Consider the following 13,802-nt stretch of genomic DNA (forward strand, 5'->3'; position numbering starts at 1 on the left):
TTTCCTATCTATCCGAGTGAAATTTTAATACATTCTCTTGTTTTTGTTTCTCTAGAATGACAATTGCCTTATTACGGTCCTCACTTTTTCCTGTGGAGAATCGTAGTATGTTGTCAAGTGTATCCATTTTTATCATGAGGGTGGGTACCTGTGCCAAGTGGATCAAGAAAATTGAAATTGCCATGAGTTCCATTGGAAGAAGCAGACACAACTTAGTTTGTTTTTTCTCTGCAGGTTGATGTGAATGAGGGTTCAGTCATTTTACCTAGCCTTGGGTATGGAAACAGTCTGAGGGATATAGTTCAGCAGATGCCACTAGTTCCTTCAGTTATAAACTAATATTGGAAGAGAAGGACATCAAAAGCTGTAGCATGGTGACCATGGTCATGTAAGCTTCATTGCCACAAAAGGTCACCACCTATTTCTTTCATTTAAATAATTATTGGAGTAAGAATCCTGGATGAAGTGCAGGCCCCCCGAACACTGTCCTCAGCACAATGAATAGATTTCTGAAGCAATGGTGTGTATAAGACAAATCATATATGAAAGTTATCAGTATCCTTGTAGAAATATGAAATAATTACTACTCATAATACTGAAAATTGTGATGTTACTGTTGTTCTGTGTGCTCTGCTTGGACTTTTCTTTATATGTAAAATCATGTGTGGATTGGTAACGTTTGAATCCCGACTATTTTCTGTCAAGAAATGAAAGCTATAGATAAGGTGAATTTTGCTTTTAATTTTAGTACGTTCTGATAGTATCTGTTGACAAGGAAATCTTAACAAATTTAAGTAGTGTTATACCTAAGGGCAAATAGACCTTTTCCAACTCTTGTTCAATTACTATCACTGTTGATGACTAATGAAATACTTTGGCGTCAAAAGTTGTCAATTCTCAAGGCCATGTAAGTTACAGAATTTCAGACTTCAGGAGACTTTAAAAGTCTATTTCCGTGTAGAAATCCAATAGACACCAACTAACTGAATGAATTTTCACTCATAATGTTAAAAGTTTTATAAAATCTTTTAAAATGTGTTTTGCCATTCTTAATAGTTCCCTTGTGGAAGAGACCTTAATTTTGTATCCCGTGTTTACAGATTTCTGTTTAACAGGGCAGATTTTATCTGGAGAATGAAAAATACTTAAATACTTTCAATTTAATCAAATCTGAGTTTACAGTTTAGTCATAATTTGCAAATGGGAACAGAAGTATTAATTTACCGATGTTCGTTTTCATTTAGGATGTAGGTAGGTTTATATTTTATGCTGTGCCCCACTGCTGTGGTATTTTAACACGGCAACATTTTTCTCATTTCCCATTTTCTCCTTCAACTTCATAGCAGGAACCCTAAATAGCTGAAGCTATCATGGGTAATGTACACTGTTGATACATTAACACCTAACCGTCCTTTCAAACAGAAAAGATTGGCTTGCTCTAGTTCAAATGCAAATCCATAACGTGTCCTACACTTTCTGTCAGGGTGTATCTGGAATACAGTAGCTTATGTCTTCCTTGAAAATAAAGGATGCTGTGTCAGTTCTTCAGTTGGTAGGAATGAGTTCCTTCACAGTATTCAGTGGAGCTGCCATGCTCTACCCTAGCTAGACACATTTCTGCAGGACTTTGTGTGTTGCCAGTGCTTCTGAAACTACTTGGGTAGCTGCACCTCTCCTTCTTGAGGTTGCAGTGTTGTTTTTCACAGTTGTTTTATTAGGTTATTAGGTTATTTATTTATGTATTTATTTAAGGAGAGAACAACCGTGATATGCTGTTTGTAAATGTGTGCTTTCAGAATGCAGTAAATAGGCACATGCATTTGTGTACCTGTTAGTAGTGGTTCTTTGAAAGAAATGCAAACTTATCTCCTGGAGCAACAAAATATTTAAGTAAGAGCTAAATTTGAAAGCAGGTAACCATTTGTCTAGGATCATTAATAGAGCATCTACTGTACTGTACTGGATTTTAGTTTGGGTGTTAGTTTGAAATTGCTGGGCAGAGGTTTGGGCTTCAACAAGAACTGCCCAGAATAGCTGAAGGTAAAATATAGAAATATTAATCACATGAGAAAAAGTGGCATTCAAGCAGGGCTGAAAAAGTAATACTTTAAAATGCTCCTCCCTGCTTTGAGATCTTAAAAGGTCACAATTGTGACAAGCTTAACATGCAGACTGAATCAGCGAAGGATTTGTTGTAAGGCTGTGGCTTTTGCTGTGGAACATCAATACGTTCTCCAAAGTCTTGATCACAGCCTTTTGGAAAAATAAAATCGTTATTCTGCTCCATTGAAAGCTACCACAGCTGCCTTCAGGTATTATTACTAGTAGACTGTCCCCCTTTTCATATTTTAAACATAAGCATTTAAAGTCATTGTGCTCTCTGATGAACTACTAAGAAAAGCAATATTGCAAAATTCAAATAATCCATTATGTCCTGCATCCTAAGATCACTAACGAGGAAGGCACTGAAGTGTAATCATACAGTGAAAGTGTCCCTGTTTTCCTCTCTCTAGCATGAGGTAATTAAAAATACTTTATTTAAAAAACCCATCCAAAAAAATATCATCATATGTAATTCTCTGTGGCAAGCTAACAATCTTTATAAGGTTTGTTGACTTTGTAAAGTTATTTCACTCACATAAAATTACTTGTATTACAGATCTAGCTCCCAATAGTCTGATCTTTAACGTGAACCATATTATTTCCAGCTTTTATGTGGAACCAGTTTTAAGTAATCTGTAGGCTTAATCCGTTCAAACTTTTTTTTTAAACTAACATAAGCGGTAGGGAGAAGTCATTAAGGCATAAGCAGTGTTCTGAACAATGGCAGTGGTTTTCTTTCACCTCACAGAACTTTCTTTTTTCTTTTTAAAGTTAAGGTTCTTTCAGTTCTTGGGATCTCATGTCAGTTAATTTATCGCCTCTTTTCCTTAAGTGTGCACTGGTGAGTTTGTTTCATTACAAAAACACCACATGAAGGTCCTTCCCTTTTCTACTAGGTGGCTGTGCTACAATCCCAGAGTCTGACTTAGAGGAACGCGCAGTTGTACCGGGCTCCACAGCAGTGTTCTCCCATCACAAGCACACTGCAAAGCAGAAATCCAACCCGGGTAAGAAAAGAGGAATTACTTTGTTTTGCTCAGAGATAAGTAGCTTGTCTTTTCAGTGTTTGCGGATCCGTAAAACTAGTGACATATATTCCAGGATTTGTTGGCATAACTGTCAAATTTTCTGTTTAATAGTGCAACATATAGGATCCTGAATTTGTTCAGCTACTTCAATTAAGAATCAGTGAATTGCAGAAATCAATCTTTGAGTTAAATAGCTTCACAGTTGAGAAGTTTTGTGCCACATACTACTTGAAATTCTTTATGATTTTGTTCATAACCTTTTTGAGAGAGGCAAAATGAAACCGAGGTCATTTTGGTGTAAAAAAGGATTTTTTTTTTTTTTCTGCAGTATGGTGGTTAGACTTTATGCCAGCTCATTAAAACATAGTCATTACTTATCTTTTGTGGGAAGACTTCCTAGAATTTCAGAAAAATATTATTGGATATAATAAAATTATAATGGCTATAAAATATGCTGCATATGGTGATGACACATTTTCTGGAAAGACTTCATGCTGCCGGGAACTGTGATATAGTGTTAACATATTTTAAGAGCAGAACTGTAAAGTAAGGCATTGCAGTTTAATAAAGTGCCTGCTAAGCTCTCAGCCTTAGACTACAGCAATTTCCCATACTGTTTACTAAGTTGTACCTTCTCTTTTTTCCCCTTGCTGTATATTATATCTTCCTGATTTTCCCTGTGATATTTGATTTTAAATGCATTTCAGTGTTAATCGTAAATCAGTTATGTTCAATAGAAGTGTCTTTTGAAGTCAAGAATAGGAAAAAATGTAGAGGTTGCACGTATCAATATTCAGAAACAGATTACTGGAATTTCCCCACGCATCTGCAGAAAACAATTATTTGTTTGTAGTACATCCAACTTCTTGTTTACCTGGCTAATTCTTGCACGTGAGTGAACTGAAACACAGAGCTTAATGTGATAGCAGAGTTTACTTGAGCAACGGGTGAAAGATGCCTTCTGCAGCAACGTATGAAGACTGCTCTGAAAATAACACCTTCTGTTTTATTATGTTGGCCCACAAAACCAGAGCCAGATTTTGGTGGTATGGGAGTAGAGATTGAACCTACCCACCAATAACCTGTTACATGTTGTTGCTGTGTGAAAGATGGCAGTAGAGGGGTGGACCAAACGGGGTCTATGAAACAGGTGCATGCCATTAATTTCTCCACGTGGAAAAGAATTTGTACCTGTTGACATTCATTGCTGCTTTCTAGAATATTTATGAAGACCAGTCAGTGGATGTGGGCACTGTGTGGGTGATGCATTTCAGCAGTGGTGACAGCAATGGTGGGTCTAGATAGGGACAGTGGTGCAGATTTTGACATGCACGCTACACAGGCTCTTTGTTCATGGCTGGCAAAAATGCATAGCTAGTGGTGGTGACTGTGTTGAAAAACAGTATTTTGTAGCTGAGAATTTACTCTGTGGAATAGTATTATTGTGCTCTTTGCTGTATTGCCATGATAGTAAATAGGAGGCATTACTTTCAGTTGATATTCCATAGAGTAACTTAAAACTCCAGAATCTGGTCACTAAAACAAGCTGACACATCCAATGAAGGCCTAGAACTCTGACTTCTCCAGAGTGCTAATTACTTGCAGTCCACCTGGATTTCAGGTCAGAAGAAGCTGTCTAAGTTGAAATGTATATTGCTTAACCTTTGCCACATATATTAAGTACTGTCCTAGTAATGGAGAAGTGTATCATCTTCATTATATAGGAGGCAGTCCTGATAAAATCCTGATTTGAGGCAGCTACACTAAAAAATCAGGCGCATTTGGCAGGCATTCCCTCTTCTTTGTCTGATGCTCCAGTTTTTCTGATCAAGCATATGAGGCAGTAATTTAGAGACTGTTTCTGTGTTCTTCAGGAGATAGCATTCTGTGCTGAAATAACCTCATTGCTAATAAAGCATCATGAAGGGAAAAGGGTAGAAATGTGTTAATGAACTCCAGAAACAGTGGAATGTTGACCTGTGTATCCCACTGTAGAACTTAGCCTGTGATTTACAGAAAAAAAAAAAAGAGACTTCCATCACACAACTGACTGTTGTTGCTTTGTAACTTCCTGTAAAAGGCAGAATGAAAATTTTGGAAGCTTTAAACAAGTCTTTAGGTTTACAGCCTTGTGCTGTACCAATGAATTAAATTCATTCACAGTAAGAATGACTGCCATCTGCCAGTTAGTGCTGCGATGTAGAGGGAACCTAGAATATTTGCCACTGAGCTGTCTGGAAATTCTAATTGCTACAAGTGTAAGAGCCAAGGGAGCTACTTAAACCATAAGGTAACATTAGGCATGAAATCACAGTATTGCAGTGTTTTTCTATACATGATATTTTTGGCCTGAGTTCTTGCTCAGGCACCAGATTGCAGCATGGTGAATATTCTATGCCCTCAAAGGATATTTGTTATCTTCTGTATGTATGACTTTTCATTTCATTTAGCTATGCTCAACCAATAAGAGAAAAAGAAGGAGAGAAAGTAAAGTAAAAATTCTTTTTCTTGGTAGATCTTTCATTTTCCAAGGGAGGTGGTTATAAGCTGAGAAGTTTTGTTTTCTTGTTGTAGATGGTATTTAATTATTTGTGCAAGGGTAGTTCTATTGCAGTGCAAAATTGATGCTGGCCAGGCTCCTGTATTTACCTAATGCACTTCATGGGGCTGTGTCAGTTCAGCTGATTTGCTTTTTGTGAACCTGGACACAGTGGTGGAGACAGTGTGGCTGTATTTGCTGTCAGGTGGTGGAGGTCTCCTGAGTAGACGCACAGGCCCTTGTGGTGCCTTGAAGCTGAGAGAAGGAGAAGGCTGTGGAACATGGCATTCTTTAGTCTGGAAAAGAGGAGGCTCAAGGGAGACTTCATCACTTTCTACAGGTACCTGAAATGAGGTTGTAGAGAGCTGGAGGTTGGCTTATTCTCCCAGGTAATCAGTGATAGGTTGAGAGGAAATGGCCTCAAGCTGTGCTAGGGGAGATTCAGGTTGGATATTAGGAAAATCTTCTCAGAAAGAGTGGTCATGCATTGGAGTGGGCTGCCCAGGGAGGTGGTGGAGTCACTGTCCCTGGAGATATTCAAGAAATGTGTAAATGTGGTACTTAGGGACATGGTTTAGTGGGCAATATTGTTGGTAGGTGGACAGTTGGACTAGATGACCTTAAAGGTCTTTTCCAATCTCTATGATTCTGTGATTTGATACTACTGAGCAGGAAATATGAAAAGAAATCTCTCTAGCAATAGATACGCATTCATAGATGAAGATGTAAATCAAAGGAATAAAATGCATCCATCAAGTTGGAGTATTCCTATGAATACTTTTGGTCACTGGAGAACATCATTGCTCAAGCTGGTAGACTATCATCCATCTCAAACTAGTGGGAAGTGTAGTTACGTACTCGCTCCATCTGGTGCCGGACCAAATCTTAGCAGCACAATTTTGTACAGGTTAAAATCTATTAACACTTATACACAATGTAGGGCAAAAGAGTAGCGTAGCTGCCTCGGTAGGAACACCTATATTTTATCATGAGAAAAAAGGATGAACTCTGATTTCTCCCACTGATACACTGTGCTAGATTACAACAAAACTGAAGCAGTTTTCAGTTGCAATAGAAAAGCAAAGCGGAACAACGTGTCTTATCTACTGAAAAGAAATGTAATGCTTGAATTGCAAATTGTCTCACCAGGAAGTATTGAGGTTCCTCATTGAGAAAGTAACAAGAATGCTCTCCGAGGAGCTGTACTGCAACTTCCCAGCTTGTAGTTGAATAGAAAGGTGCTGTTGAGGAGGTTGGAACACAGAGGAGAAATGTCAAGAGGAAATGTCAACAAGAAGAGGAGTCCCAAATTCAGTACCAGGCTGAGATCTCTTTCAATGTATTTGCAGTATTACTGCTGTGATGACTGCTTGCATGGACAATTTTTCAGTTGGCCTTGAAGTGGCTAACTCCATTAGAGCCAGCAAGCTACCTGTGATAGAATGGCACAGAACCCTGGCAGCTGAACTTGCCAAAGTTCTTAATAAATACCATTTGGTTTACATTGAATTGGACTGTTGTCGCTAATAAATATCTCATCTTGCTGATCTCTTGCCACTGAGATGTGTGTGATGTACAGAGGGGGGTGGCAGTCAGTGCGTTATATAGCATGCTTTTTGTGCATCTGAGAATTTTAAAAAAAACTTCTGAATTTCATGAACAAATGAAATGAACAAGACCTAGGAAAGAGGTTGCCACCTTATATATGTTGTGTGAACTATGCAAAGAACTCTAGAAACTAAGACCTGAAAGACTGTGCTGTGCTATGAGGACATATGCCATAGGGTTGCATCCAGCCACCTGAATGCTATCTAGTGCAAAATATTACATTAAGACTTTCCAGGGAGCTGCTAAATGTGTCAGTGAAACTTTAGCCTTAGTTGGAATGACTACTTTAAACAGCAGAAAATGAAGTCTAATAGCCATGCTGCAAGTCTGTGCAAGGGCAGAAAGAACAATTCTAGTCCAATCAGATTATCTTTAGAGAAGGAATTAATGGTTGTATGGTATTTTCTTTTTTAGAATGAAGTAGTTCATGCTAATTTTTTTTGCCTAATCCAAGTATGTTGTGGTTCCATAGTAAAGAATAAGGTGAAGTTCATAATGTTTGGAAATGAAGGCAACTAGTGCAGTTGTACAAGTAGTTTCTTACAGGAACTTTTGCTTTGAGTGACTTCATCTTGAACTGCAGAAGTCTGGTAGAGAATTTGAATGTGATTTGAAGTTCTGAGCCCACTTTGAAGTCTGTGTTGCAACATCATTACTTTTTCCATGAGCTCACAGATACAATTCCAATACAGATATGCTGACCTCTCTTGCAATCACAAGTACAAATGCATGGAATGTAGACTCTCATGCAGATGCCATAGACTTCCTTTCTGTTTGTTACACTTTATCTGTTGTCTTCCACTTTCTTCTTTTCAAGTTTTGGTTTTCTTACTAGAGTTGAAGTCTAATTGAGAGAATGAGTGGTTTGGTTTCAAGAAAATTTGTGTGTTTGTGTGTGTTCTAGAAGGTAACTGTTGAGTAGAATTCTTAAGATCTCCAATCTGAAGTTCTTAAATATTTCTGACAAAGTGAGCTGGAAATGTGGTTTGTAGGAAGTAGCTGTAAAGAAGCTCTTGTACATGCTAACTTTCTAGATACTCTCTGTATTGGATATAATGAATACCTTTAAAATAACTTTTCTCTGAACAATTAAACTGTTAGATGACGTCAGAAGAAATAAGCTTAACTGTATTTATCAGGATATATCCCTTAAAGTATGCTTAGAATACTTTAAATTCTTCATATGCTACTGCTGCATGCTAACTACAATGAAAGAATTACCTAGGCTGTATTTTTTAACCTGTATTCCTATTCAGTATTTTAGATATAAAAGGTCTGTTTGTTCTTTCATAATTAAGGAGTTATGAGCCATATTATATCATGAGTACCTCCAAGAAGCTATTGGAAAACAAGATGAAAAATTACTGTGAATCAGAGAATGGTTGGGCTGAAAAATACATCTTTGCCTTTGCTTCTTTATTTGTTTTTGGTGGACCAATAGTACAGATCATTTCACAATTAACTTTGTTGCTCAGGGTTTTACAACACTGGGAGACAGTTTTGTCAAGTCTCGTGTCGTGCGGTTGTAGGAATTTTCACAACATGGAAGACTTGATTTTCCTGGCAGAATTTTTTCACCGTAAGCCAGTAAATCTATCTCATAAATGATCTATCTAAACAAAGAGTATCTTAAAGATTTCAGGGAAATACATGCCTGACTTCACTGTAACAACTCAGAATAACCATTGTGTCTTTTTGAGAGACAAACAAAGATGATGGGCTGGTGTTTACATTTATTGCTTAAGTACAAATATTTCAGAGAAGCTATTAGTCAGACCAGAGCTTTAGCATTTGCACTCACTACTGTTCTACCACTGTTTTTAGTAAAATTCTTTGTATTTTTGTGTCATGTAAATTTTTAGATTACTTGAATATTAAATTTCAAAATTCTCATCTTGTATGATTAGCTTTAGTAAATTTAGTCTCAGATTTAAATACTTATTGCCTCTAAGACAAAAACAAAACAAAACACCCCAGCGTTTATAGTTATATAATGTAATGGAATTTAGCTGTCTAATTTGAAGAAACTGGATTATTACTTGAGATAAAATACACAGACAGCTGTACAAAAATGATTGCAAACTTGAGCTATAAATTCTAGTAAAATCGTATTTTGAACTGAATTTTGAAAACATCCTACAAAGTTGCACCCAGACGTTGAACAGTTGCACATCTTTTCCTACAAGCTTTACTGATTGTGTTTTACGTGTTGTTTTATGTTACTTTGTCTACAGAATTGCATGATAATGTCCATGTTGATGTGGTGGGTGCAGTTTAAGAGGATTTTACAACTTCAGCTTTCTAATCAAAGGTTACTGCCCTTAATGTGCCTAGGTAATTTCAGGAGCCATTACAGGATTCCAGCCCAAGAGATACTTAGTTACTGCAACCTTATGTAAGCAATTCTTCTTAGTAAAGAAAATTGAAACCATTTTTATTTGAGGTGTCTAATGACTCATTTAAATTTACACACTTAATATTTTCTTGTGAATCGTGATTAATATGAATACACAACTGTGTGGAACTGCAGCCTACAGAGTAACTTATAACAAAATGGTGTAATGTAAGGTAAAGTTTTGTGATAGTTTCATTTATTTGATTATAAAAAGACATTTTCTTAAACATATGGATTGGAGTTCAAGAGCTTTGGGTTGTAAATTGTTGCTAACCAGCCACTGAGTTTTTCCATCTTTGATTTATACCTTTCTTATTATTATCTTTTACCTACACAAATAAGCAGAGACATCTTTGATTTTGTTTTAGAGATTGTCTAAACATGCTGTAAAAAACATAAAAAGTGTAGTTCTATTAAAATTTCTATTTGCTTTAGATTGTATGCACTTAAGAATAGAACTAATAACTGCAGTAAACTTTCTACACTGTTAAGGTACAGGTTGCCTAACTACTATTATTGCAGTTATTGAATTTACTATACTGGTAGTTATTTGGATACTGGTATTCTTGCCAATAATAGCAAGTATTTTCAAGTTATGTAGCCAAGCATTTAACTTTTTCAAGTTAGTCAGTATAACAGGACAGAAATCAATCCTAACAGTATGTTACATCAGAATAAGTAGAAGGAAGATGCATAAATTAGGCTAAATATTATTTTGGAAAAATGTGCATGCTCTTTAGATTTGGATTTTGTGCCTATAATGAGCTTTGAAAACAGTCAGTTGAATGAATCATTCAGTATTGTCCTCAGCACTCCATGGCCATAGTTTTGAACCAGTATTGTCTGAAACTTGGCTACTCTATTCGCATGACAAAAAAGAAGTTAGAGCAGGTCTGATTACAGTGTGGCTTTTGGAAATCACTGAAGGACCAACTAGTGGGATTCATCTCAAGTCAGAAGGAGTTACTGTGTTCTGACAGTCTGTGCCAGTCTTGAGCATTTAAAATTTGAGTTGTGATGCAGTGTTTTGTCCTTGAGCTAATGAAGAGTCAAGTCTGTACTTGAATCACAAACAAATCTGGCTTGAAGTGCTGAGATCTGTAACAGCTACAGGGAAGTGAAAGCCCCTTCAAGACAGCCTTGTTAGAAGTCCACTTTCTCATTGCCCACTTACTGTAGTACTGTGAGACTGTGCTCTTGTCATTTCTGTGCAGACATTGTTATCTAAAATGGATTCCAGGAGCCTGCAGCTGGGCCTACCTAATACTTTAAAATTGCTAAGCTAATTGTTTCCACAAGAAAAGGTGCAAAGAAAATCCGTGGGCTACAAAAAGCCTATTTTTCTGGTAAGGGTTGAAGAGATTTATGGAAGTTTTCTTTTCCACAGAGTCTGTTTTTCTATAGAGCAGTAGAGCTTAAGAGATTAATGTGAGAATTCCTTCATTAAGTCAATACCGAGTGCAATTTCTCCTTTAGTAGAAACTTGTATATACATCACCTGTGAAATGTAGTATTGCACATGAGAAAGTAGCAAGTCTTACTTATATTCTAATATTTGTAGTTTTGACTACGAGGGCTGCTATGAAAGCAATGCCTCCTGTTTACTGTGCCTGTCCAGCGTGTCAGAGGTGGATGTTGGTGGTATGGCAGTAGTGGCTGAACCTTCCCTCCAATATGCTGTTACATGTTGTTGCTGTGTGACAGATGGCAGCAGAGAGGCAGTCTGACAAAATGGCATCAGACATGAAAGTGTGTATGAAGCAAAGATGTGCCATTGAATTTCTGCACGTTGGAATCACATCTTTGCTTGGCATCCATTGACACTCATTGATGCCTGCAGAACTTTTATGGAGACCAAACTGTGGGTGAGAGCACAGTGAGGTGGTGGGTGGTGTGTTTCAATAGTGGCAACAGTGACAGTGGTTTACATCCACTATTGCAGGTTTTTCTGCACATGACATGCAGGCTTTTCTTCATGATTGGCAAAAATGCATAGCCAGTGGTAATGACTGTGTCAAAAAAAGAGCAGCTTTTAGCCAAGAGTTTGCTCTATGAAAGTGTTATTGTGCTCTTTGTATCTTAGTTTCCATGGAAATAAATAGGAGGCATTATTTTCAGTGCAGCTTAAATACATTTGGTCTTCAGATTCCTGCAATGCCTTTGGTCTGGTTAAAAGAATCTTGAAGTCTCTACTAAACTGTTACTTATAATGTGTACAACAGAAATGTGTATAAGTATGTGTGATGTGTATAATCAAAATATGAAGCCAGCCATTTCCCAATGGATGTTCACATCTCCTATTCTTTCTTGATCGTTTTTGAGAAACAAAAAAGCACCCAAGCTGTTGTGGTTTCTAATGAGGTATTATTTAAAAGGTAAATAATAAAAGGATAGAGAAACATTATTCAAAAGCCCACTTAGTATTCCCGGCCAAGGAGGATTTTGTAACTGCCAGGAACTTTTATTAAATTTGGGTCAGTTGTTCATGGCCCTGGAAAACAATGTTGGCTGGCATAAGAGAATGCAGACACTTCTTGCTTCCACCACCATCTTTATATAAAAGAGGTGATTGAAAAGATGTTCAATAGCATAAAACAAAACCAAATACTCCACTTTAAGTCTCTTTGTGCTTCTGAAAAGCTCTACTGAAAGTTTGAGGAAATCCTGAAAATTCACTGGGCTCTCTAAGGATTTGTTTGCCTGTCATGGAAATTTGGGGTTGGAGTTGCATAGTTTGTTATATATATCAGACTACACAATAAACATTACTTCTATCCATAAGCTTTGGGTTTCACAGCCTTTCTCAGAATTTTGAAGTTAGTACTAACATAATGATTTCACATACGAGTATTAGTTAAATGCAGAATGAGCCTGTAAAATGGTTTTCCAGGTCTTTTTTTCCAGGTTACACAAAATGCCAAGACTCACTTTGTAGCTTGTCAACATTGGCTACCAAAGGGAGATTAGGTCTAGGTCTTTAGGAACTTTTTCTGGAAAAAAAAGGCATTGTGGATGAATTAGCAGTTATTTTCCAAAGTATCTTCTAAAAGAAGTAATGTTGGTGTCTCATGCCCCTTTCTCCCCTCTCAATTCCAAAAGGCAGCCATCCACATTATGAGATAATGGCTTAAATTTTCTTTAGAAAAAGAAAAAAGACTGCTTTTGAGATACAAGATTGCATGAAGTCACCTGAAACTGCTATTATCAGTTCTCCCCCAGGGCTGACTGCAACCACTTTTTAAAATAAGAGTTTTCAATGGAAACATTGAATCTTCTAAAGGAATACTGGCATGCCTGAAACGAGGGAGCACATTCCCACATGCTCTTTGTTGGAGATAGTTACTGGAAATGCCAAGAGATTTTTTATGTCATTTTGTGAAAATTATCAGTGCCATTCTCTGGACATGGCCCAGGGCCTTGATGTCTTTCTTTGTAGTAAGGGGCCCAAAACTGAACACAGTACTCAAGATGCAGCCTTACGAGAGGTCAGTCTTCTGGGACCACTCCAGTTGACCAGGAGCACTCACAGATAGTAGAAAGTTGCTTGGCAATCACCTCCACCAGTGACCTCAGCACCCTGGGGTTGGATCCCACTGGCCCCATGGGCTTATGACAGTCCAAGTGGAATAGTAGGACACTGTTTCCACCTGAACCGTGGGTGGTTTATTCTGCTGCCCATCCCAGACTTCCAGGTCAGGAGGTAGAGTACCCCAAGGATAACTGGTCTGACTTTTAAAAACAGACGTCAAGAACGCCTTGAGAACCTCAGCCTTTTCCTTATCCTCAGTGTTCACATTCCCCACTACGTCCAGTAGAGGATGGAGGTTCTCCTTAGCCCTTCTCTTCCTATTGATCTGTTTGTAGAAATTTCTTTTTTTGTTGTGGCCAAGTTGAGTTCAAGCAGGACTTTTGCTTTACTAAGTCTCTCCCTGCATATCCCAGCAGCTTCTCTGTACTCTCTCCAAGTTGCCTGTCCTTTCTACCAAAGGAGATGGACTCTCTTTCTCCTGGACACTTGGTGAAAGTTCCCTGTTCATCTGGTCTTCACTCCCTCCTACTGGTCTTTACCCATAGAGGCTGGACTTTATCATTTCCAGCCATAAGCTCAATAACATCAAAACACTCTCTA

At 37.7% G+C, this 13,802-nt stretch overlaps 1 protein-coding gene across 1 annotated transcript in view; it reads left to right on the plus strand.

Moving 5' to 3' along the window:
• The window catches only part of BBS9 (Bardet-Biedl syndrome 9), a 271,708-nt gene that overhangs the window by 159,443 nt on the left and 98,463 nt on the right, over window positions 1-13,802 (plus strand). Inside the window, exon 21 of the mRNA XM_042817230.1 lies at window positions 3,000-3,110. Within this exon, the coding sequence (XP_042673164.1) occupies window positions 3,000-3,110 (111 nt within the window). The remainder of the gene's footprint in view (window positions 1-2,999; window positions 3,111-13,802) is intronic.

This window comes from Centrocercus urophasianus, unplaced genomic scaffold (assembly GCF_019232065.1).
Source record: "Centrocercus urophasianus isolate 14NV4802_14NV808 unplaced genomic scaffold, USGS_Curo_1.0 seq_16, whole genome shotgun sequence".
NCBI lineage: Eukaryota > Metazoa > Chordata > Aves > Galliformes > Phasianidae > Centrocercus > Centrocercus urophasianus.